Raw genomic sequence first — 27,450 nt, 5'->3', positions numbered from 1 at the left:
GCGATCTGGCTAACTAGCCTACTAAAATCTACAGCAGGCTGCTTCTACACATCAGCCTGGTGGCAAACTGGCTTTTAAAAATCTAAATTGGTGTTCCCAGAGCCTTTCCTTTCTTTTGTCTGTCTCGCTGCCCAATCTGAAAGGGAAGAAATCAGAGACACGGTGTATAAAGAAAATAAGAGAGAGAGAGAGAGAGAGAGAGAGAGAGAGAGAGAGAGAGAGAGAGAGAGAGAGAGAGAGAGAGAGAGAGAGAGAGAGAGAGAGAGAGAGAGAGAGAGAGAGAGAGAGAGAGAGAGAGAGAGAGAGAGAGAGAGAGAGAGAGAGAGAGAGAGAGAGAGAGAGAGAGAGAGAGAGAGAGAGAGAGAGAGAGAGAGAGAGAGAGAGAGAGAGAGAGAGAGAGAGAGAGAGAGAGAGAGAGAGAGAGAGAGAGAGAGAGAGAGAGAGAGAGAGAGAGAGAGAGAGAGAGAGAGAGAGAGAGAGAGAGAGAGAGAGAGAGAGAGAGAGAGAGAGAGAGAGAGAGAGAGAGAGAGAGAGAGAGAGAGAGAGAGAGAGAGAGAGAGAGAGAGAGAGAGAGAGAGAGAGAGAGAGAGAGAGAGAGAGAGAGAGAGAGAGAGAGAGAGAGAGAGAAATTATTGTATTAATATGCATGCCAAATAATATTTTTGTCGATTTCGGGTTGGCGGGGAAAGTAAATGGATGGGCGGGATTGAGGCGGAATGTGGCAGCGGCGCGGCAGGTTCCCAGTCCCAACCTGACGAGTACACGTCTCGTTAACCCCCAGGCCCCCGCACGGCAAGGAGTCGGCTCGCTTACCACACACGTGCTGCACAATGGCTTGCAAGCCTACTGGGAAACCCACGTTGTATTTTCCCCATACATACTGAGTGAAAAAGTGGGTGTTGGCGGTGGCCGAGTGGATAAGGTGGTGAGAGTGGGGTCAGACTGAACAACATCAAAAGGCAGATAATGCCTACCAGTGTGCTCAGGCTAAAAAAAAAAAAAAAAAAAAAAAAAACCAAAGGTGCGGGTGGCAAAAAATGGCAAGGGCCAGAACCAAATAGTATTTTCTTCGTAAGTTTAGTTATTCCTATGACGTGGTTTCCTATGGTGCGGCTGTTGCTCAGGACCAATTAACCACGCCATACGCAACTCGACTGTGTGTATATATATATATATATATATATATATATATATATATATATATATATATATATATATATATATATATATATATATATATATATATATATATATATATATATATATATATATATATATACATTAATTCTTTTACTGCAAAATATATATTTGCTTCTAAAGTACATAAAACTATTATCACCATTTTTCACAAGTCTATCTGATTCATATTTGTAGATATTAAAAGTACTGTACAAAATTAATCAGGGTATCATGAATATAATATACTGTAGCTATTGCTATATTACTGTATATATCTAATGAAAGAGAGAACTTGCCTCTTATATCTGAAATGTCACTGGTTGCCTAATAATCATAATAGGTTCATTGTTCATTTCCTGCAAGATGTAATAAAGGCTCATTTGGCATGTCTCTTTCCTCTAGAAAATGGTGTTGAAGGCATGGGAGACACAATAGGAGTTTCCAAAGAGTTGTCTACAAGACTTGGCTCCTTCTTGATGGTCACTTTGAGGTGCTTTGGTGGTGGAGGCTGAGTAGACTTGTTTGTGGGCACTAAGGTGTTGCCAATAGAAGTTGGGGTCGTGAAGATGGAGGATGAAGATGGAGTTGTAGAGGTAGAGGCTAGGCTGTCACTAAGGAAGGCAAGGGGATCTCCCTCATTTTCCTCTTCCATACTGTCAGCTAGGTCTAGAAGAGTTGGGTTGTAAACTGACAACTCATTACCTGCAAAATTAATAATAACAGTAGTATCAGTATCATGTTGTATTTCATGGTAAAAGAACACATCAATGCTGATATACTTCATTAATTAATGTTACCTGGATATATAAGTCAATATTAAAAAAAAATAATAATAATAAATAAAAAAAAGCACAAACTGACTAAGCATGGTGAATTACAAACCAAAGCAAATGCATTGAAGTAAAAATTTCTACTATCAGAACTTTGAATAACCAAAAATATGAAAACTATACTTATAGCAAGTCTGACTTAATACTGCCACTGGTGAAAAAGGTAAGAATAGTCCAATATGACAAACATAAAGGGTACCAAGACTGGCAGTTCAATGGTTCAATTAACTTCTCTTGGGCCATCTAGAAAGCAAGAGTCCTCTCTGGAGTCCTTATTATAAGTAAACATCATAATTTACCTGCCTTAAGTTAAAACTATGACTGTTACTTAATCAATGACTTTAATGGAGTGACACTTTTGGGACATCAAGAAAACTTACTCTGAGCAGTTTTCTTCCAAATGTTTATGCCACATGACTTCATTTTTCTTTTCTTATCTTGTGAATATAGTAAGGTCAACAGCCCTTTTTTTTATCTTTGACAAATCTTACCAAACAGGGTCCACCCTTCCACCTGATGGGCCAAATGGATTGTATTCACACATTTAAATAAGTTTTATGCCCAAGAATAACACCTTGGTTCCACAAAAGCACAACTACAATAACTACGTTGTGTTTACAAGGTAGTGCTGATCAGCTATATTACTAGACAATTGATTAAATTTCCTAAATGTTAGGCTGTTCAGAATTTGGATTTAAAAATGCTTGTTTGTCTAGAAAAATAACTTGAACATTCATAAGCATTGAAGTGCCTGTACACTGACAAAAAATACTGGTTAGCTAGCGGCTGACAGCAACAACAACATTTTGATCATACTGCTGAGGGACCACGTCAGAGTCAATGAATAGGCGAGCACAATGAAGAGGCAGATGGAAACTGGTCTCAACATGTGCCATGTTTGAATTATAAACTAAACTGTGAACATGTAAAAAAATGTAAATATAACCTGCTTTTACTAAGGTTCAACTATATCAAGTAGACAGTCAATCCCCAAAATTTGTGTTGGTTTTCCATCCTTCCTTAATTGAGATAATAAGAGCTCTTAATTGTAAATTTTAGTTTTCACTATGATATGACAGCTTAGGAATAACAATCATTAAATCAGTCTTCCATGTGGTTTGCTATGTTGCTTACCTGTGGTTAACTATACACTAGCATACAACCTCAAACCATGCAACAGCACCAAAATTAAATAAAGTACATGACAAATTTGATTAAATTACATTATAACTAGATAATGAACTGACAAAATCTTGTTAACCCTCTTAATGATAGAGCAAAACCCGCAAAACAAGGTGAACAAATTGTAGTGACTAACTATAGAAGTCTCCAGAAGCATTTCCTTTTGAGCACCAGAACTCTGGTAAACAGCCTGAAATCTGAGGGCAAAAAAGACAACATTATTACATACCACTACTGACTGTGGCCATAGAGTCAAGCTCCGGCAGGTAACTATCACTCCCAAACACCTGGAGGGAAAAAAATCAAAGCTTTCTTTTAGAGAGAAAAAAAAAAAATAATAATAATAAAGTGTAATAAAGTTCAAATCAAAACCTGTGGTCATACTAATATGATGTATCCAATTTCAATATCCGCGAAATAGAAATTACTCTATTTATATACACTTTAGGCAAGTTTTTATAACTTTTACAGTACTTTTAAAAGCATTTTAAGGTCTTCAAACACACTTTTAAAACGATAGAAACACATTTATACACATAAAAGATAGTGAGACAGAACAAGGCGAACAGCTTCTCTCCCTGCGAGATGCAAAGCACCGAGATGCTTTTAGAACACAACAGCCAATCAGCGGCTGAGAAAACAATACCGACGCTCTGATTGGCTGAATCAGTACATACGGCCATAAACAATGCTGTGGAATGCTGCGAAATGGCAAAAATATACGCGATATCAAAATTAATAGGTCTTACAGACAAAAAATGCGTAATACCGGGACCTCGAATACTGAACCGCGATATCATGGGGGATTACTGTAAACTGTATCATCCAGAAAGTAGAGTAAACCCTTGATTAAATGGACCCTGATGTAATGGATATCAAATTGAAGAGACCAGAAAATAATAATACAATAGGCAATTTTTATTAACTAATTTGCTTTTATCTGGTCAAAATATTCCATTCAAGCTATTTTGCAATACTGGTTGCAGATGCAACTCTGACGATAAAGCTTCACTTCATATGAACATTCATCCTCCATCAGTATTAATTCATGTAAATTTTGCAAAGCACCAATGGCTCCAAAACATATATGTACTGAACACTGGCCATAATTCATAGGACATCCAACAAACAGTGCATACAGTGGCAGTATTGCTTTTGCTGTGCTTTGCAAAAATAAACAAACCCCACTTTACAAACCATTCATGTTCCCCCAAAAATTGTTCGCTGAGTGAAATTTTGTTGTGTGAACCCATTATAACATGAGTGGATGAAGTTTAGTTCCAGGGATTAAATTTATTTACATCCATTTAAGTCTCTAACCTTTAATTTACCATTACATCCCTGATGAAATATGCAACTAACCGGCAGAAAATCATAACACCATCATTTCTAGAAGAAAACTGCCTCATGTGAGAGGATGAGACTCATCATCATCATCATCTCATCGACGCCTGCTCCTAGGACCTCCCACCAGGGGATGGCCATGGAAGAAGAGTTTCCATCTGTCTCTATTCATACACTCCCTCCTTGCCTGCTCAAAGTTTCTCAAGGATCTTTCACCCCTCTCCCTAACGTACTCTTGCACCCTATCCCTCCATTTCACTGGAGGTCGTCCTCTTACATTCCTTCCCTCTATCTCACTCAAATACACCCTCCTGGTCATCTTACTCTCCTCCATTCGCTCCATGTGACCAAACCACTTTAAAGTCTGTCGCTTCACTTCTTCCACCACTCCACACTTCTTCCCTTCCTCCCTGTGACACATTCCAAAACACTCATACACACTCTCATTACCCATTCCATCCATTCTACTCACACCACATGCACTCCTCAAATAACTCATTTCCACTGCCTGCACTCTAGACCTCTGACTTTCATTCCAGGCCCATGTTTCGCTTGCATATGTGAGGGTTAGTACTATTATTGTATTTCTCAAATCCCTCAACTTCCATGCTCACACTTCTGCCATTCATGATATGTCCCAAAGACCCTACCACCCTTCTTCCTTGCAATGCCCTTCCTCTTGTCTCTCCCTCTGTACCACCATGCTTACACATAACTGATCCAAGGTACTTAAACTCATTAACCTCCTCCATTTCTTCACCATTCAAAATTATTTTGCATTCTTTTTCACATTCAATTCCCACTCTATATGGGCATACAAAATCCACGACCTCACTTCTACTCCGCTCACAAACCATCACTTTACTTTTGTTGACATTTACTTTCAGCTTTCTCCTTTTACATACACTATCAAAAACACTGACCAAATTCTGTAAGTCACTTTCATTTTCTGCAACAAGCACTGTCATCAGCAAATAAGATTGAATTCAGCACCCACTTCCTTCCCTCAGCGTACATTTTTACTCCTACTTCCCCAACTTTACCCTTCATTTCTCTCATAACACCATCCATATAAATATTGAACAACCATGGTGACATGACACACCCCTGCCTCAAGCCCACTTTTATCTCAAAATGTTCACTTGTTTCTCCACTAATTTTGACACATGCAGATGCATCCTCACAGAAAGATTTTATTGCATTAAGCAGTTTTCCTCCCACACCATATATCTTTAAAACATCCCACAATGCCATCCAATCGACTCTGTCATAAGCTTTTTCTAAAACCATGAAGGCAGCGTATAGTTTCTTTGCTTTTGCTAATAATTTTTCTATTACCATCCTCAAGGCAAATATCTGATCCACACATCCCCTTCCCTTCCTGAAGCCTCCTTGTTCTTCACTGATTTTCTCTTCTGTAAGTCTTTGCACCCTCTCTATTATGACTTTTCCATATGCCTTTCCGGGTATAATCAGGAGATATAGTACATCTATAGCTCCCACACTCCCCTCTCCTGCCCTTCCCCTTGTAAGTACAGTAAGTACTTGTAAGTGAGAAGTACTGTAAAAGTCCAATAATCCAAACATGGATAATCTGAAATCACAATACTCCAATTTTTTAAGGTGGCTGACAAAAATTACAAAATATTTAAAATTCTAAAATTCAAATCAGGCACCAGATGCACTAAGCAGCACCAAGAGGAGAGAATGAGAAACAAGAGACTCAAAATATATTCAAATTTAGTCTATCCCTTGGTTCAGTATGTGGCTACAAAGAGCTGCACTACATAGTGTAAAAAAATGGCATCATAAGGGTACCAGCCTTGAAGATGCACAGCCCACACTACAAGTAAATAAAATAAATAAGTAAAATAAAAAAATATGCCCCTCAAGGACCGTCTCTTTTGTCAATGTTGGAAGTGTGAATGGTACTTGGATACCATCTATGATGCCAACCTTCACCAACACCAATACTGTAAGTACAGTAGACTCTCTATTTAATGCGACAGTTACCAAAGAAGTTAACATTAAATGAAATTTGCACTAAATGGTGGTGTTTTTTCAATGGGATTCAAGTTTTTAATATTTTTTTTGTCAGCTCAAGTATGAAATTAACTCGTACAGTGTCGACTTTGGATGAAGAAAGAAAGAAGTCATGTTATGTTGCATTTTCAAATTGGTTTTGTCTCCAAAAAATCTTCAGAAAATTACGAATTCATTGGTGAATATATTAATTTCAAGAGATTACTCGGTCTTTTTTAAGCCCCTAATTTAATTTGTGTCATATCGTTATGAAAATCCTAAAAAAGAAACATGCCAAATGGAGGGTCAAATATAATACTGCCTTTGCAGAATAAGTAACCCAAGTAATTAAATGAAAATAGCCGAATATAATGATGAACAGTAGTGGAGCATTATCACCGCATAATCCCTCGCCCAAACAGGTGAGTCCTCTTTTGCATTCTCCTACTGTCTCCTAGGAACATCCAGTCAATGCCCAAAGGCAATGAGTGAAAGTGACAAAGAAAGTGCACATACATTTAGCATTTAGGGAATTTTGAACAGTACAGGATTATTAAGTAAAATTACTAAAATGAGTGAAAAGTGAATAGATTAAGTGAAAATGTCGTATATACTCAGGCAGTCTTGGCTCAACTTTGATTGTCAGAGGGGTTCATCTTTCCAATGGTGCCTCCTTGTTGCTTGGCATTTTTGCAAACCTGCTTTATTATTTTGTGCCTTTTATTACCTCTGGACTTACTCTCTTTACAAGGATTTAACTACCTAAAACTACTGTTCAACACTTTTACACATTACTGGTGGTGAGTAATGAAACAGCATCTTTCTTTTCTGATTATGTGAATATATATTTCATTTTCAGAGGTCCCTTTCGATAATCTGATTACCCAAATGACTTTCGGTTTAATGCCATACGGATTATTGGACTTTTACTGTAAGTGGTCGACCTATACTCCTTGCAATGGAAACGTCACTTGCAAGCTAGGCTAGGAGCAGTGGTGTCATATGTGGTGGTAGAATTGTTTTTTACCCCAAACCATTTATCATTTTATAAATTCAACTCAGCAGACCCTCACCATTCACAGACACCCCTTCCCCTATATTTGTTCATTAAAGCAAGGGTTTACTGTAGTGCTCATTGGGGTTGCCACTCATTCCACACTTGCACCACATTATTAAGTTCTGACCATTTAACTCCAAAAACAAATTAATTCAAATGATTAAGGAATACTTAAAATTTGTAGTGAATCTATACCAGCCTGCAGAACGAGGTCCTTACTCACCGAATAGAGCATTGAAGGATCCAGATTCAGATTACCATGAGAGAGAATGTCTTGCAGGTTGTCAATAGTGCTCTGCATATCATCTACATGTGTCTGAAAATCTGGTCTGTAAAAAGTAAGAAAATGCTATTAAATTACATCAAGTAGTTGAATGAAGAGTACACATAAGATGATTACAAAACATACCACCAAGACCAAATCTGAGTTTTCAATCCAGGGGCCTCAGAAAGACTTCCTCCTCCACACAATACTATGTGCCCTGTTGAAAATATTCTTATTGTTAAACCAGAATCTCCAAACCAATCATTTGCTGCCCTTGGTTATGACTTGCATGTATTCAGTTCTTTACATAAATGCACGGTAATACCCCTCAGTCAGGATTATGAGGGCAGAGACCTTACCTTCTCACATTGCCGACATGGAAGAGTCCTTGTAAGAGTGTAAGAAGGAAAGCAATTTGGTACCTATACATAACCAAACCTCAACTCATAGCTCAAAAGTTTTTTATTTTTTGGCCAAAAGTACTGCATGCTCTGTTGTGTGATTATTGTGCTTATATGACCCGTAGTTATAAGTGCTGGCCTTAAAAGGCTTGGAGATAAGTGGTTGAGCCAAGTGTGAGAAGCCATAATGAGGGAGCAGTCATTTGCACACCATAGTAGCTGCCATGCTCAAGCCTCAGAATAATCATCACATCTGAAACATACCATACATGACTTCCGCTTTACAGTCCATCTGGGTCTAAAACAAACCAGTAGCATTCAAGTTGAAAGAGAAGTGGTTCTTATATTCATTGACTATGTAATGAATTTTGCTTTCTGATGTAAGAGCCTCTTTCACCCCAGATACCAGCGGTCAGCCCACTTGGTTCTCTCATCTCTGAACCACACTTTCATACTCCTCACTGTGTCATCCATGCCTGCCTTCAAGAACAACTTAACTGACAAACTCTTAACTGTTTTTGTATTCTTAATCCTTTCAACAAGACTATATAATCTCAGCATGCTTTCCTCTTATCGTTTATTACATCGCTTCTGCACTTCATTATTGCATATTCTCTGCACACTAGACATGTTCATTTCCATGGATTGGCTTTCATCCCTGATCTTTCCTGCTTGTGCCTGGCAAGTGATTTTGATTTCATGCAGCAAGGCCAGCACTGACTCCTCCATCTATTCTCCTGGGTGTGTCCATCTCAAACTTCCAGTAATAAATCGCAGCTTTTTCACAGTAACAGCAACTTTCCTTTTTTGAGCAATTCTATTCTCCAGTTCAACTAAACACCTACCTCTCATATCAATCATGGCTCCTACGTCCCTAACTTCTTGTTCACTTCAAATGTATTATCAGTTATGTCAGTGCAGGTTGTGTTTTCTTTTACCATAGCCTTGTTTCCTACATTAACTTTCATACCCATGAAAAACTTCCAATTATGGTGACAGAATGGCATCATTTGAATACATCAGATTTGAGATTTCAAGTTGGTTCCTTTTCCTATTTATACTCCTCTCTATCATTCTGTTTTTTTACATCCTTTATTAGTCTATCTGTGTAGATGTTGGAAAGCTGTGGTACACAAAGGAACACAAAGGAAGAACAAACAACAGCAGACCTGCTGGTCCTTACGAGGTTGTTTGTGACAAGCTACACTAACTATCTAATCAAAGGTGGAAGATGAAGGACAGCAAATGCAAAGGCTCCTCCCCACCCCCCCATCCCTCCAGCCAAAGCTGACAGGAAAGGAAAAAGAACCATGCAGCATGGAAAAACTGCATGGAATTTATGTAGGAAAGAACTACCATTACTGCTACCACTAACTGGGTGATAAAAGCGGACAAGGACACCAGTATTCGAAAGAACTTAACGTTATTACGACAATGAGTAATATCTTAGTTGCTGGTTGGATTCAAAACACTTGTCTAATCTATTCTTGAAGGCCGTAATTGTTGTACTATCAACGACATCACAAGGTAGAGAGTTCCAAACATTAACAACTCGATTGAAGAAGTGTTTAGCTTCGTGCGACGAGAATCTTTTACCACTTATCTTCAAATTGTGATTTCTTCTTGTTCTATTTGATCGATCAATTGTAAAGTAATATTCCGCATTAATATCACTGAATCCTTTGAACATTTTAAACACTTCTATTAGATCGCCTCACATTCTTCGTTTTGATAGGCTGAATAAATTTACTTCTTTAAGCCTTTGTTCATATGACAAATTTCTCAACCTAGGAATCATCTTTGTTACTCTTCGTTGGACCCGTTCCAACTTTTCTATGTCTTTTCTGTAGTAGGGAGACCAAAACTGTACACAGTACTCTAGACGGGGTTGAACCAACGAATTATACAGTTTTAATATTACTTTTTCCGATTTATTATTAAAGACTCGTCCGATGAAGCCAACCAATTTGTTTGCAGTTTTAACTTCCTCTGAACAATGCTGACCGGGCTTTAAATCGCTTGATATAGTGATTCCAAGATCCTTTTCTTTACTTACTGCAGAAAGTTGTTGGCCATTCATTACGTATCAAAGGCGATTGTTATTTTTTCCGATGTGCAACACTTTACATTTGTCAACGTTAAATTTCATTTGCCATTGATTGGCCCAACGTGCAAGTCGATCTATATCTGATTGTAAAGCTTCTTCGTCGAGTGTCGCAGTTACTTTACTAGCAATTTTTGTGTCATCAGCAAATTTTGATACTTTGCAAGTGAGCCCATCATCGATATCATTAACATAAATTAAGAAGAGCATGGGGCCAAGCACTGATCCTTGAGGTACGGCGCTTTTGACATCGAGCCAATTAGATGTAACACCGTTTAGAACTACTCTCTGTTTCCGCTCAGAGAGCCAGTCCACAAGCCAATTGTGAACGTTTCCCGAGATACCGTGTGCCAGTAGTTTGCTGAGCAATCGTTGGTGGGGGACCTTATCAAATGCCTTTTGAAAATCCAGATATATGATATCTACTGATCTGCTACTGATCTGATCTGGTACTGACCAACAACAGCAAAATTATACTTCAGAGAGATCTTACCATCTTGAAACTTACTGTGTATCACATTCAAGTATTGCAAATATGAATATATCATTACTAATAAATTATTAAAAGTTTATATTACTCTAAGATTGTGTATGACAATAAATTAATATATGAATTTTATAGGACAGTTTCAGTGTGAAAAAGCCAACAACAATAAATAAAATCAAATTGAACAAAACTATAAAAGCTCACTTATGAACAGCCTTGTCTGGAACTGCAATTCTCATGGAAGAATCTTCAGATGGCCTCTTCTCCTCTCCTAAAATGGATTTTTTTGTTCCTTTCTGTGTTATAGTACGGACTTGAGTGTTGATTGAAGATGTAGAACATGGAGCATTGCTCCCACCAGTTCCACTCATGTCACCAGAGGAGCACACCACACTACAGTGAACATATACTATAACTTTATATGTTTAATGAAATTCTGGGACCTTGCATTACTAATTACAAATTATATAAAGTAGAAAACTGAGATCCTTTCATTACATATGTAAACACATTTGTTTAAAACATTTGTACCTTGTAGTGATGGGATCAGTGCAGCTGACTGGATACTTGAAAGACTGGGTTACAGCACTCGGGTCTACGGTATTTAAAAGTTCAGGACTGAGTGGAGCATCATCTAGCAGTGGGTTGGTCAAGTTGTCCATGAGTATTGTGCCATCAGGGCTCTGAACAGAAGTGGCTGGAACCAAAAAAACATAGATGTTATGCTGAAAATTCTAAAATACACTTTAGCAACAATTTTTGTATGGGAATCTCATAAAGAAAAATATTAGTCATTCAATATTTCAACTCACTGGACACCATTGAAGGAAAAAAAATTACCATTTATATGATCTGATGATAAGGGCATTTCAATGAACTCCAAAGGTTCCCCATTCATGTCCAGAATTGTTCCTGGCTTGATTCCAGTACTGGCAGATGCCTCAGCATTCCTCACCCTGCAAAGAAAGCTTACAATTATCCAAAAAATTTCATACAATAAACATATCAGTAAAATCATACAACTGTAGCTTGTACTTATATATATGTGTATATATATATATATATATATATATATATATATATATACACATATATATATATATATATATATATATATATATATATATATATATATATATATATATATATATATATATATATATATATATATATATATATATATATATATATTATATATATATATATATATATATATATATATATATATATATATATATATATATATATATATATGTACAGTCATCCCTCAAATAGTACGGTTTTGATTTTATACGGGCTGTCATGGAAGAATTTTTTTAGGATTTTTAAATTTCCCGCTCGTCGCACCAAGTAGCCATGGCGTGAGTGGCAACACTGTTCTACCAAAACACCTGCTGAAAGCACCCCAAAGCATTCGAGAAAGGTGTTCACATTGCAGAAGAATTCAGATTTAGGAAAAGTTACGTTATGGGATGAGTTACGTTGCGGTAGGGAGAGCATACTACGTGAATGAGAGCAGTGTTCGCTGTATCTATCACAGTGTAAAACAAATTCTTGCCGCAGTAACTGCCAGTGCTCCAAGAGTGCTGCAAGAGTGGAGATAAAGGCCGTCCTTTTACTAAGCCTCGTCATTGCTATGGTAATGGCATGGCATCTCACTCGCAGCAAAATGGCGTACGCCGATCTTCCTGGCGACGTTTAACATGCAGTACTAGTTGTCCTGGCTGATGAACTCCTTACAACAGAATATGAAAAGGAAGCTGCAGTGGTTATGGTGGCACAGAGAGGTGAAATGCAATGGAAACACTTATATGTGTTTGTTTGGGCCATATTTGCTGATGACGTCATCACAGCACAAAGGCGCTCCACCTCTCAAAGCCGGGGGCTAGTGGACATGCCGAGTTGGCAACTCGTGCTGCTGCGTCACGCATTTGAGAGCACTCAGGACGTTCTGAGAGTCCCGATTCCCGCTCTCAAACACAGCCCAGAAGTGTTTCTAGGGGGAGCACTAATTTTATACGGATTTTCGAATAGTATGGGGGTCCTGGGTCCCTAACCCCCGTACTATTTGAGGGACGACTGTATATATATCCCAGTCTTTGTAGTATCCATAAACATATAACTGACTTACTCTTCATCTCCCATTGAGAGAACACATGTGTCTTGGTCTGAGTCCAAGTCCTCCGTCACTTCCTGAATCTGAGCTCCACCAATGATGCCGGATTCCTTTTCTCCCAGGATCTGTTAAAGACAAGGGTTATTTTACACTTTTCAAACAGTATAATACTTCAAGATATCCACTGCATTATGTGAATGCTTAATACAAACTGAAAAAAGAAAAAAAATCAAGAAATAACGTAATGAGATAAGCATATATAAAATAAACACAATAACAAATGGAATGACACCGACAAGGGAGCATATAGAGATGTAGATTTCTTCTTGGTTTCAAGTTACCTTTGAAAAAAAATATATATACATATACATATACCGTATTTGACGGCTTATAAGATGCATGGGCTTATAAGGTGCACCCCCCAATTTGGGCAGGCATTTGAAAAAATATGTATAATAAACAGGACAGTCTGAACCACGAGTGTCAGGTGAAGATTTTTCGCCCGACATTCGTAGCCCTCCCCACTATCAGGTCATTATTAACCCTATTATTGAGCATGGCGAGGGACGCAACTATCCCCTCAGGCACACTCAGGCAGGCTAGCGGAGAGAGTGGGGTCTCTTTCAACCTCTGTATCTCAAAAACTATTCATCACAACTACAAACCAAAACCACCACTTGAAAGAGGAGGCCCAGATCTATACCATTCAGTTATGTATGCCTCTCCTGTGAACGTACAGGCACATTCAGGGGGTGTTGCCTGTGAACAGTTACGTCAGTGCGTGTGCGAGTCAGCCATATTGAGGCAACTGCGGAGATCTCTTCATGTACTGCTGGCAAGGTAGTATTGCCAACTGCAAAATTTACAACTTTTTGGTCAAAGAATCAGTCAGGTGATAGGTGAAGCTATGCAAAAATGACGCTATAGTGGACAACAACATACACCAGTTACTCGCTCGTAGATTTTTCACCCTAGACTGATATGATTTTCCACCAAATTTACTGGAAAACCCACTGAATTGGCAATGCTGTGGGGTGAGAAATAGTGTTGAAACAATCTCATACGCGGGAAATTTGAGTGACGCGGGAAATTTGAGTGCAACTGGAACTCGCAGTGAGGATTTAGCACCACCGGCAAGTTATGCTAGTCCTCGCTGTGAGGATTTAGCATCGAAAGGGTTAAAGTTTCACATGTATTCAGATCCCTATCAAATCCCAATACTTTACATTTAAAACCCTCAATATTTGATGGGACTTACCAGAATTGGTCCTTCTTAGAGACTCGAGGGTACTGCTTTGAATTGTAAACAAACATGGCGAGACAGTGACATTCAGAGGGGTAACGGGTATAAAGTTTGTGCATCATAATTCTTTATTATTCTTCATCATAAGTCTAGTTGTTATAATATTCTAGTACATTTTTATAACATAAGGAAGTGTGAAATTTCAAACTTGAATGTGCTTCAAGGTTTGTTGAACACGTATGTAAAGTAAGAATGTTAACCCAGCAGCATCAGCAGACCCATTTTTGGGCTCCTGCAATTCGGTCCGCTGAAACGGCGGACCCCGTTTGGGGCTCGGCTCAAAACGCCTAATTAGAGCTAATTGTAGGCGGTAGCGGCATAGAGCAACCCACCATGCATGCCCTGGGTCATTGTGGTGGGTGATTCATCTTGAGGTGGGCTTATTTGTCTTAAGTGGTGATGTAAGATCATGGCAGACTGAATTAGCTCTTACAGTATTCAATTGTCAAATTATCTAAAGTAGATAACAAGCAACTCTTGGCAAGATGCCACATGTCACGAGACTGTTTATTTTGTTACAAACACCACCCAAAATGAATGGAGTTTGAATATAAGTAAATATTTTTAACGGCTTTATGGTTATGAGAGGAGTACTCTGATATACGTTCCATGCTCTTTTCTTAGTCTCAAAATGCAGTGAAATGTTGCTGTTTCTCACCCACTTCTTAGCTTTCCCATTGCCGAAGGCCACGGGTTAAAAGATAAGCGCAAAATGGAGAAAAAGGCACTTGTAAATATTGAATAATAACCTACTGTTTACCGTTTACCATTGATGAGGTTTCAGGCCCTGCTCCGCCACTGATGCAGCGCTCTTGAGGGCCGTCAACAATAATCTTCGATGCACTAATTCTCAAACGCCGTAGTGAGTGAGTGAGTGTCTTAATTGCTTTCACAAATATCACAAATATCCATTTGGTCCGTTTTCATGTCTGATATTATCGTTATAGTATCACAATTAAATATCCAATGATTATTTCCAACAAAATGAACATTCATCACACACAATTTGAGTACAAACTAGGGATGTACCGTTACCAAAATTTTGACCGATACCGATACCAATACCCCAATATTTGACCGATACCGATACCTGTGCACTGATTTTTTTTATACAACAATTCCAGCAGCTAAAGGGCAATATCAAATGTTAAGAAAAAAAATACCCACTACTCGTTGTTCCACCATAGAAGGGAAGTGTTAACACCATGAGTTTCGACAAGGGGCGAGGGAGGAGGCGCCTCGTGAGGTCTAGTTGACTGTGACTGTGACGAAATCCCCAGACCCTGGCAGCGTGCCCTGTTGCGGGGCGACCGTCTGACTGACTGAGGCAGGCAAATGAGGCGAGTGGAGGGGCTCCGCCAATCCCGTGCCGAAGTTACTAGTGCTAAACCTGTATTGTACGTGTCCACGGTACCAAAGGCTATACGTACTGTGTACTAAGTATTATATAATTGTATTCAAAGTAATATGAATCTTATCGTTTAAAGTGATGAAAATTAAATCGCGGGAAATTCCAAACTATGTACATAGTATTATGATACTAGATAATTACACTTTTCTAATATTTTTTCAACAATTTGGAAAATCCAATTTCTGTTGAACAAAATTATTTGAAACGAGTGACATGCGACGTACAAAACTCCTTCAAGTATCGGTAGTATCGGCAGAAAATCAGCCAATACCAATACTCTTAAAATGTGCCGATACCACCGATACCGATACATCGGTACATCCCTAGTACAAACACTAATTAATAGCCATGATCAGTTATGTTATAAAGTCTCTTATTTTCAGTCTGGAGAACTACACAACACTGGTAATTTGCTGAGTGGTTGATTTCAGGCTTCTTGTACCTAACACAATGTATGCATTTCTTCTCAGCCATGGAGCAGTCCTTCAATTTATGATTGCCAAAGCATTTGAAATATTTTGGAGCTTCCCCATTTCTCTTGGCAGTGCAGCTGGCCTCAAGATGGCCGTATCTCTGACTGTGATAACATATAATTGCATGGTATCTGTCTCTTACTGTGTATATTCCCCATTCTAATTTTAACTTGTTGTGATTCTTGTGAATCAGCTCTCTTACAGTTGGGTCACACCTCAATATGTAGTGCATTGTACCGCCAGCTGCAGGCTTACTAAAAATCAGCTCAATCTTATTCTCAACACCCTCAATTGTGTGTAAGAACTCACTGCGGTCTAAGATGGTCTCCTTTTATTTTTTTCCTTGGTCTCCTCTTTATGCACATTGCATATCATGATCTTTGGTTTCATCTTTCCAACACTCTTGGTACTAATTTGCTCAACAGACTCCAGTTTTTGAGCAGCCTCATTCCTCATGTTCTCATCATCAAAGTTCATGACAATGTTACTTCCATTAGTGAATCTTGAATCAGTAATCTGAATGCCTTCTAATGCCTGGGAAACTTCACTTTTTAACTCAGTAGCCTTTTTATCTTGCTCAGAGGCCTTGACAACAAATAGATTTATTTCCTGCGTTTGGTGACATCAACCCAGTTTGCACCCGCTGACTCTGCATAATCGGCGCTCTGCAACACCTCAGCAACCTCCCCAAGCCATTCTCTCACACTCACGGCCTGAGACTCAACTTCTTCCTTTACCCCTGATATTTCCTTAGATAATTCTTGCTTGAGTTCATCCAATTTCTCCACAATTTTGGTAGCCAGAGATGCTTTATGAAGGCATGGGTTGCAAACCTAATTAATTTTGGGTATATTCTTCAGCTCAATTCCAGACAAATGAGCACTTTTCACATGACACCATTTAGGACACAAACAGCAGCCAATCCACTTCCTGCCTGTGAAATCCTCACAAACATAACGCAAATCCCTCGTGCCCCTGGCTCTGCTAGCAGCAGCCATGCTGACACAGCACTCTCCGGAGCAAGACAACACACATCCACTCAGCTCCACGACTAACTCACTACTCATCTATCTTCTTCTCAATATCTCGTCAATATTAGCCATATATTGTTTGTGTTTATCAATCAAACAAAGTTAAACAGTTTCATGAAGAAGGTCTGTCATACCTCAATGATCCCTGTCTACTAAGGAAACGTAGCGTGTCTTGCGCGTGTTGTCAGGTTTGCTGTACAACTGTCCACTAGTTTGTTTATGTATAAGTATTAAGTCACTTAATTTTCTTCCTGACTGGTGTCATTTTATATGAAGTAGTGGTAAGTACTAGTGTTATACACTGTTACTTTAGAAAAGAGTTGCCGTTGTTGCTGTAAAAGCGATCACTACCTTGTTTACTTTTGCAGAGAGGTTTGCAGTTTAATTTAAGTGCCACTGCTGCACTAAAACTTCAATAGCCAGTGACCCAAAGCTGAACCTTGACCTTATAAGACACAGGATGATTTTCAGGGAAATTTCTTTGGAAAAAATATGCTTATATATAGTCAAATATATATATATATATATATATATATATATATATAGATATATATATATATATATATATATATATATATATATATATATATATATATATATATATATATATATATATATATATATATACAGTGGAACTTCGGGTCACGAACTCCTCCCATCACGAACAAATTGGTTCACGAACAAATTTTCTGAACAAAAAATGTCTCGGTTGACGAACAGTGTCTCGAGCTACGAACACACAAGCCAGCAACATTGTGAGGTGACAAGCAGGGAGTATGGGCGGGAGAGAGTCAGTTGTTGTGTAGCTTTTGCTAAATATGCAACATGGAAGAGGACTCCCTAACCAAACAATAAAATCTCTTTCCTTTCCCTTCCTCACCACCCTCCATTTATTAACCCGGTAGCAGCGGTGATCATGTTTCTTAATGGTCCCTCTAAGCGAAAAAAATGAGAAAAAATCATCCCTCACTCAAACCATTTCATAATATATATCAAAGCATTTGTGATCAGATTATATATTATATATTTTGGGGGGTTTATATCATGGCACAAATTTGGCCCGTCGCTGCTATACGGTAAAGCCACAAGTTTGGCCCGTCACTGCTACCGGGTTAAAACTGGTGTCACATGGGGCTTTTTTCTCCCAACCATGTTGGCGTGAGGGGCAACCGGGAGTTCCAACTCTTTCAGGTGTGTGTCACACATGGTTGGTTGTCCTTATCTACAACGTAAGCAAAGCAGACTCCCTGTATTGACATGGCACCATCTGCTAACGTACCTGCTGTTGCGGCTTGTGCTGCCGTTACCCAAGTTATGAACATGTTGCTGCAGTTAAGTGGAAAGAAGAAGCTGTTGTGGGCACGATCATCACTTCAAAGACAGGTGGACAAGAATGTTTACTCAAACCTCATCAGAGAACTGTGCTGTGAAGACCAGGAGTCATACAATATTTATACTAGAGTGGAGAAAAAGAAAAGATATTTTGAACTATGGCCCCACAGCAAGGGGTGTACTCTTATCTTGTCAATTATATAGTAAACAAAGCACTTCTGCCAGTCCACTTTACAAGTCTCCTGGTAGGCCATAGTAGTTCCACTGATCCTCACTCCTCAGCAACAGCCATCGTCTGTTTGTTTACATACAGCTGTGCAGTTGCTCATACCCAGAATCGTTAGAGGAAAACGGCCAGTGTGACACCACCTATTGCGCTGTCAACTCTCCTCCGTACAGGTTCGGTAAAATTAAATTAAGTTTTCATCTATATTTTATCTGTTTAGTATTGTATTTATCTTTTTTTGTGTGTGTTAGATATCCACTGGTTTTGTGTTTTGAACTTATGCAAAAAGTAGTTGTAAAATTTAAAATAAGCAATCATCTGGAGTCCAGGAATGGATTAATCCATTTTACATTGATTCCTGTGGGGAAAATAGCTTCGGTTTACAAACATTTCGGGTGACGAACATCCTTCAGGAACGATTTAAGTTCGTGAACCGAGGTTCCACTGTATATCAATGCAAACTTTAAAAAAATAAAGCTAACACAATAAAGGCTACTGTGATCATGACACAAGGTACTTACATCTATGGGATTTCCTTGGGAAAACTGTTGTAATGTGTTGATTTTGGAGGAAGACGAGGAACTCTCTTCACCTCCTTCCAAAGCCAGGTGACTAAATTTTCTCTTGGGCACAAGACCTTTGGATGGACTCTTCACCATTGCTATGAGGAAGTGGATGAGCTGAAAAGTACGAATTATGTAATCATAATGATTCCTTCAGGTGGGTCTGTGAAAATCAATGTATCTAACCTGAATCTTTTAAAATTCTCAATTGTCTCTTTCCTTAAGCAATCATCAAATACTTATGTTTAAGGAAGCTACCCTAAATGTATCAAACATTTCCTACCTACCTCCTTAGAAAGGTAGGGGTGAATGGAAAAAAAAGTTTAAAAGGAGCAACTTATAAGGGGATGTGTGGATCAGATATTTTCCTTCGGGATGGTAGTAGAAAAAATAATAGCAAAAGGAAAGAAACTATACGCTGCTTTCATGGATTTGGAAAAGGCTTATGACAGCCGAATGGATTGCATTGTGGGATGTTGTAAAGATATATGGTGTGGGAGGAAAACTGCTTAGTGCAATAAAGTCTTTCTATGAGGATGCATCTGCATGTGTCAAAATTGCTGGAGAAACAAGTGAACATTTTGAGATAAAAGTGGGCTTAAGACAAGGGTGTGTCATGTCACCATGGTTATTCAATATTTATATGGATGGTGTTATTAGAGAAATGAAGGGCAAAGTTGGAGAAGTTGGAGTAAGAATGTTCGATGAGGAAAGGAAGTGGGTACTGAATTCGATACTGTTTGCTGATGACACGGTGCTCATTGCAGAAAATGAAAGTGACCTACAAAATTTGGTCAGTGTTTTTGATAGTGTCTGTAACAGAAGAAAGCTGAAAGCAAATGTCAACAAAAATAAAGTGATGGCTTGTGAGTGCAGTAGAAGTGAGGTTGTAGATTTTGTATGCCCATACAGAGTGGGAATTGAATGTGAAAAAGAATGCAAAATAATTTTGAATGGTGAAGAAATGGAGGAGGTCAATGAGTTTAAGTACCAGGGTACCTTGGATCAGTTATGTGTAAGCATGGTGGTACGGAGGGAGAGATAAGAGAAAGGGCATTGCAAGGAAAAAGGGTGGTAGGGTCTTTGGGATGAATCATGAATGGCAGAAGTGTGAGCATGGAGGTAAAGAGGAATTTGAGAAATACAATAATAGTACCAACCCTCACATATACAAGTGAAATGTGGGCCTGGAATGAAAGTCAGAGGTCTAGAGTGCAGGCAGTGGAAATGAATTATTTGAGGAGTGCATGTGGTGTGAGTAGAATGGATGGAATGAGTAATGAAAGTGTGAACGAGCGTTTTGGAATGTGTCACGTGGGTGAAGGGAAGAAGTGTGGAGTGGTGGGAGAAGTGAAGCAACAGACTTTAAAGTGGTTTGGCCACATGGAGCGAATGGAGGAGAGTAAGATGACCAGAAGGGTGTATGTGAGTGAGATAGAGGGAAGGAATGCTAGAGGACGACCTCCAGTGAAATGGAGGGATAGGGTGCAAGAGTACGTTAGGGAGAGGGGGGAAAGATCTTTGAGAAACTTTGAGCAGGCAAGGAGGGAGTGTCTGGATAGAGAAAGTTGGAAGCTCTTCTGCCGTGGCCATCCCCTGGTGGGAGCTCCTAGGAACATGCGTCGATGAAATGAATGAATGATGACCATCTTTAGATTTTCCTGACAACTTTCTGATGACACAAGCTGGCCTTGACTTCCACCTTGAAAGGGACCATGGGTAAGAGTACAAATTAAGAGAGGGAAAAATTTATTAGCTTTCCTTCACATATCAGCAAACATGTATCAAACTGACCTTCTCTATGATCTGCTGCTGTTTTGTAAATTTCTGCCTCATGCTAGCATACTCTCGCCACAGAGCTTCATTCTCTCGCTTCAGGTTGAGTAGCTTGGAGCTCATAGAGTCCTGGTCACGCTTCATGTCTCTTACATCATTCAGCAGCTTGGTTACATTCTTGTTATCTTCCACCATCACAGTCCGGCTGGTAGGTATCTGGGTAAAAATGACGCCATCGCTTGCAAGTCTGCGTTGTTGCTGGAAGAGATGCAACAGGAAACCTACACACAAGCACAGCCCTATACCAGTGATTTGGGAAAAAAGCAATGCAATGGCTCATGTCTAACATTACTTTACTTGTAGGCTGTGCAAGTAAAGATTACTTATGACATAACTTGATTAAGTCCAGACAAGCATCAGTGATTTATATTACATACTGTCTAAACAGATACTGAAAATTCTTCACAAAAGGAAGAAATAAGCTAAATACAATGGAAAATAATTAATTACAAGCTGTTCATACATAAAACTGCTGCATTACAGTGCACACATCCATTTCAGATGTGATTACTCAGGGACTGAAAGGAGGCTGAGAGAAAATACCAATGCTAATTTCTGGTTTAGCAGCTAGAAACACAATTCAAGATATTTATTTACGTGAACCCTTCCTGTGGAAACTTCGACTTTTAAATAATGTTTCCCATGTATGTGTGTGTGTGTGTGTGTGTGTGAGTGTGTGTACTATCAGCCTATTTATACATATTTCAGACAAAAAAAATAACTCTAGAAGAAGCCTTGAGAAAAATCAGCTTGAGGGTCTAACAATGGAAGATCTACCTTATTTCCAAGTATAGCTATGCAGCTGTAGGATTGTTCAGTATCCATATCATTGTGGTTGGAGGAGACTTACTGTATAAAGTTCAATCAAGTTAATACCATTTGGATATCAAGTCTGTCAGTCTGTGGAGTTGGAAAATTTGTCATATGGTCTGAAAACAATTGGACATGTGCAAAAACTAAAGTATAGAGACAAATAATAAATAAATGTGACTCACGTTTTTGTAGGTATTCTCCAGAGCTGGAGAAGACTTACTAATGACTGGTCATAAGCGTTAAATTTTAATTATTGCAGTTTACCTAAAATGATTTTAACATCTACAAAACAAAGATTATCAAAGTCTTACCATTAACTTCAAGACAATTAAAATAAATACCTTCCTCTTAATATTTTCCAGAAGTGACTCTTGACCTCGCATAAAGTGTTGATGGGCAAATTCCATTTCATCTCTTTCTGGTCGCAGACCTCCAGAGTCTGCAGACACCACCTTGTGGAAACCATCTGCAAGGGAAATTAATATTTTCTCATCATCATCGTCATCATTATTATTATTTTACTATTACTATTATTTACTGGACAATGTATGAGGGTTTAAATTTCATGGGGAGGTGGTGGCTAAGTGATAAGTGTGCAAGCGCTGCATCCAAGAGGACCCAGGTTCTCATCCATCAAGATATTCACCATCTACAGTATGCGCATAAAGTTTTGTCGCCAAAAGGTCGACAACATTTGTTTTCGCGGAAAGTGAAGGAGGCTCATAACTCCGTTCCTCGGAGAGCAAGACTGTCTGATGCTTTTATGCCACTAACTGGCACCCCTACACGCTCTACTGCCCGGGTATCCAGTGGTAGCCTCGACTCAGTAGCCGCCTGGCTGCAATAGAGAGAGAACATATGTTTGCTTGATGCCCCAGCCGGAGTCAAATTTGAGACATTATTTTGCTTCCTTCCACCCTCTGAACTTTCCCAAAATGGTCACTAGCAAGGATAAACGTAATGAGGTGATAACCTTACACACAGCTGGCCATGATCTCCCATTCATAGCAAATCAAACAGGAGTTCAGCTGAGGACACTCCAGCGCTTGGTAAGAAGGTTCAAGGACGCCGGGAAGGCTGCTGCACTCGCCTCACTTCCCAAGTCTGGGAGGCCTCATAAGACGACCTTGAGGACCCATGCACTTATTTCCTGGCAAGTTTTAAAGGATCCACAGCTGACAGCACGGGAAATAAAGGCAAAAAACCCACAGTTACTGGGAGATGTGTCTGTGAGGAGTGTGCAGCAGCTGCTTCATGATGACCTAGGATACAAGAGTTATCATGCCCGCAAAAAAAAAAAAAAAAAAAAAAAAAAAAAAAAAAAAAATTTAAATGCACTACAGAAGGACAAGAGAATCAAGTTTTGCAAGAAATACTTAGCATGGAATGAGGAGCAGTGGAAAACTGTGCTATGGAGTAGCGAGGCAACTTTTACTGTCACTGGAACGCCTTCATCACGTGTGTATCGCAGGCCAGGCAGCGACCCACTGGATCCTAAGTTCACCTCTAAGTTTGTCAAGCACCCAGCATCACTTATGGTTTGGGGCAGCTTTACCTATCATGGAGTTGGTGAATTGGTGATTCTTCCTGCTAATGAAAAGGTGAACCAAAACAATTATTTAGAGCTTCTGAGTGATGTGTTGTGTGATTCTTTTGAAAAAAACAAAGGCAAAAGTGTTCATGAAGGATTCGGCCCCTGCACATGTTGCAAAGTCTGTTACACAGTAGTTAACGGATTGTGAGGTTCCCTTTTTTCCTGATTGGCCTGGAAACAGCCCAGATATCAATCCAACTGCAAATTTATGGTCGCACATGAAGAAATAGCTGCGTGACACGGCACGTCATCTGTGCCTAAACTTAAGGATGCAGTCAAGCAGCTGTGGGCCAGCTTTTCACCATCTTACCTGCAAAACCTTGTATCCAGCATCCCTAAATGCCTTAATGAGATTGTAAAGAGAAAGGGGAATGCCAGTAAATACTGATAAGTTCAATATTGCATGTGTGTTTACAACCTTTCCCCCTACTAACAATAAACAGGTTTTTTTCATGCAGCGACAAAACTTTCCGTGCATACTGCATTCTGTTTCCTTTGTTATTCAACTCTTATTTCACAAATATTTTTCATACAGCATTAATCTGCCCATGAATAAAAAAAATTAAAAAATGCAGAAAATATATTATTCCCATTCAAGCACTTTCTGACTGACATATTTAGCTCTCTTATTTGTATTATACCTCTCATATATCTAATTATTGCTCTCACCATTCCACTTTACATGTACACTTGCTACTTCTCTACTGAAAATAATCTTAGAACTGGTTACAGGATACTACTATATGATTATTAACTTACACATGTTCAGCTGTCGCACAAAACTGGCCATGTTATTGTGCTTGTAGTACTGTGGCAACAGATCCTGTGCAAATTTGGCTTGATTCTGGATGATAAAGCTCCTCCCACCCTGGAAATACACATTGAATATATTCTCAACCACTAATAAGCATGCAGAAAATAAGTCCGCATTTAAACATCTTTAAATCAAAAGTCCGGGATGTCAGCACGTCAAAAATATTGCCTTTTTTTTGGGGGGTGGGGGGGGAATCACCCTTCATTTGTGACATCCTCTATATGAAGTGACATGACACATGGAAACAAGCGAAAAATGGCAGAATCCTACTTGAGTAGCATCCTCATCTCTTAAACATAATAATAAGTTATAATTTATAATTACAATTTCTACAAAGGTATCCATCGAAGACTGAATGTGGAATATTAGATTAATTGGGTTATATTGTGCCCAGTTCAGAGTCTGTAGCTGTGAAAGCATAATGACTTGGTTTCCTGTAGAATACGGTATGTATCTAGGAGGGATATAAACCAAAGTCAATTTTTAAATGGCAGACAGGACCAATCATGAGGTCCTAGCCTGTGACAGTACTGTTAAACCCAAATGTGCCTATAAGTCTGGTAAGCTGCATAGTTTGATCAATCCTCAAACAATTGGAGTATACACCAGGGAGTGCATTACCTCTCCCTCCCTTTGATGCCAGACCCAGTTTCCTCCAAGCAAGTCTCCATGCAAGCCCCCTTCCCATCCTAAATATCTCATGGCTGGATCCATTGACTTGCTCAAACCACAAACTCTAACCCATCATAAGATGATATAAGGTTCGGTTAGTATAGTTTAATTATTTTTGATTATGCTTCACAATGCCTTGTTTTCAATAAGGCAGTCAATGTGGCAGCTGAACTTCGGCAGCAGTAAAGTTTGCCTTCCTTGTGCTCTTGTGAGGGCTTAATTCTTTATTTTCTCTCACTTTTGTGTATTATGAACAAACTTTTGTGTGAAATTCTAGAAGTATACCTGCCAACAACCAGTGATAACAGCCAACAGTGCAGCACAAAGCATATCACATATTTAGCAAATCTAATCTAACCTACCTTAACAAAATCTAACCTAACAACCTGACCTGTGCCCTGCCACTAAAATGCAATTAACAATCCCTTGAAATATCCCACCGGACCATATTTAACAGATTAATATCACACAAACGAGTAACTTGCAACAAAAAGCAGGATGACAGCGTGTTGAATGTGCACGAAGTACCTCATATATATATATATATATATATATATATATATATATATATATATATATATATATATATATATATATATATATATATATATATATATCACAGAAGTGTCCTTCGCAGGGAGAATGATGTACTTATTGAATGATAACAACTTTAAATTCTTGTGAGTTTTGAGGTTAGTTAATAATTTGCATTATTTTCTTCAGGGAAATCACTAGTTCATGAGAAGGAGGAGTGAAATCCGGGAAACTAATGATTTCCTCAGGTGGATCACCACAACAGTGAGCCTCTAGACAATACGGTAAATGTTCAGAGTTGCCCATCTCAAAATTTGATACACTGGCTATTTATTTCGGGCCTAAATATTGTGCTTTTTCATTTGGAGATAGTTTTTTCTTCGGAAACTACTAAAAAGTGACTTATTGCAATTTCATCATCCACCGCCACAGCCTCAAAATAGTTCGCATAGGGTTTAGGGTGGGGGAACAGTATTTAAACTATCCCAACCGAACTTTACGACCTAACAGCTAATGGGGGGGCTTCACTCCCTTCGACCCCCTTTCTAACTAGGGGGGGACTGCGCCCCCCCTGGACCCCCCCACATGTATATGCGACTTATTTCTGCAAGGAGGTATTTCTCGCAACACTGGCTGCACTAGAGCCCGTCCCTAGAGCAGTCAAATATGGTGCGCATAAACAGTGGTAGCCGTAATTATTTCATAAAACTAGAGAAATACAACAGTTGTAGGTAGAACATCGAAGAATTAATCTAACCTTACCAGGCGAGTATGGGCCAAATTATTGAGAGTCATACGTACGCTATCCCTCCAGTGCCCTGGGCCCACAACACTGCGGCCGGCAAAAGAAACACTAACTTTTAAAAAATCGGTAGCAGCGTTTCTATCAATTTGCGATGCATATATATGGGGTTCAAAATGCATGGAATAATGAGATCTAACCCATGGTTAGGGTGAGAAGTACCGCAGTGAGATGGGCAACTCTGAACATATACCGACAATACTAAGTAAACTAAGTAAATAGTAAACTAATTGAATCACATTTACTTTTTAGAAATAGTTACGTACGCCTTTATGATTGTTATAGATATCTACCTTTTTCTCACTGTCACTCTGAATGATAACCTTAGAGTGGTGCCTCTGCAGAGCTACTTCTTGGAGGTCCTTCCTCATGGAATCAAGGACAAAAAGGCTCACCAGGGGTAACTCCATTGTATGAAGAACTGGATTACCAATATTCCCAAATAAGTTTTTTTGCGAATATTACTTTGATTTTTCTAGTTTGAGCCTAGTGCTAAGTAAGCATTGCAAGCGATGACTCAGTACTGCTGCTGTTACACATTTTGTCTAAAGATGTGACTGAGCCCCAATACAAATAGTTTACTTCTTAATATGGTGTCAAATATGTTTTACTGGGAGCGGAAAACACTGACTGGGGGAGTTCAGTGAGAAGTTTACTTCGGAAGTTTTGCATGACCCTTACCTGGGTCCAACTGATCATATCATTTGTGCTTTCATCATCTACCAGCCGCCACAGCTTGGTGAGGAACGCTGGCACGTTGACCGAACCTTCTAAGGCATGCATGTTCAACCACAGGGCGTTCACTTTGCTGATGAAATAAAGTGACACTGTGCCTTGTTTACACCTTCGGCGTGCGAGGACGAATGACGACTGACGAACGGAGCCGCGCAGGCGCACTGCGACGCCCCAGCAAGCACACCCTGGGCCAAGGCGAAAACCCTTGCCCTAGGGCCTGACCATTGGGCTATTCTCACTTCACTACACCTTGATCTACAACTTAATTCTGCGAGTGAACCATCGAGTCAGCTTCTGTGGAAAAAAAAAGTAAACAAACAAATA

General features: G+C 39.1%; 1 protein-coding gene across 10 annotated transcripts; it reads right to left on the bottom strand.

Moving 5' to 3' along the window:
* Positions 1-594: 594 nt before the first annotated feature.
* LOC126995556 (heat shock factor protein-like) lies at positions 595-27,285 on the bottom strand. 10 transcript variants are annotated; one of them, XM_050855198.1, is made up of 12 exons: positions 26,685-26,842; positions 24,329-24,437; positions 22,317-22,441; positions 21,121-21,360; positions 19,285-19,443; positions 13,003-13,112; positions 11,712-11,827; positions 11,403-11,568; positions 11,076-11,264; positions 7,838-7,943; positions 3,421-3,478; positions 599-1,881 (listed from the first exon to the last, which is right to left on the bottom strand). In XM_050855198.1, the coding sequence occupies exons 1-12, from the start codon at positions 26,799-26,801 to the stop codon at positions 1,556-1,558; spliced, it is 1,821 nt and encodes a 606-aa protein (XP_050711155.1). In that variant the 5' UTR covers positions 26,802-26,842; the 3' UTR covers positions 599-1,555. The 10 variants fall into 10 exon arrangements, with proteins under 10 accessions (XP_050711160.1, XP_050711159.1, XP_050711155.1 ...); XM_050855200.1 differs by lacking the exon at positions 3,421-3,478 and adding an exon at positions 3,328-3,388 and having other exon boundaries at positions 21,121-21,318; positions 26,685-26,841; XM_050855206.1 differs by lacking the exon at positions 26,685-26,842 and adding an exon at positions 27,073-27,285 and having other exon boundaries at positions 600-1,881; positions 21,121-21,318.
* Positions 27,286-27,450: the final 165 nt, after the last annotated feature.

The sequence above is a fragment of the Eriocheir sinensis genome, chromosome 8 (assembly GCF_024679095.1).
Source record: "Eriocheir sinensis breed Jianghai 21 chromosome 8, ASM2467909v1, whole genome shotgun sequence".
NCBI classification, from domain to species: Eukaryota; Metazoa; Arthropoda; class Malacostraca; order Decapoda; family Varunidae; genus Eriocheir; species Eriocheir sinensis.
This window is presented reverse-complemented; position numbering and strand designations above follow the sequence as displayed.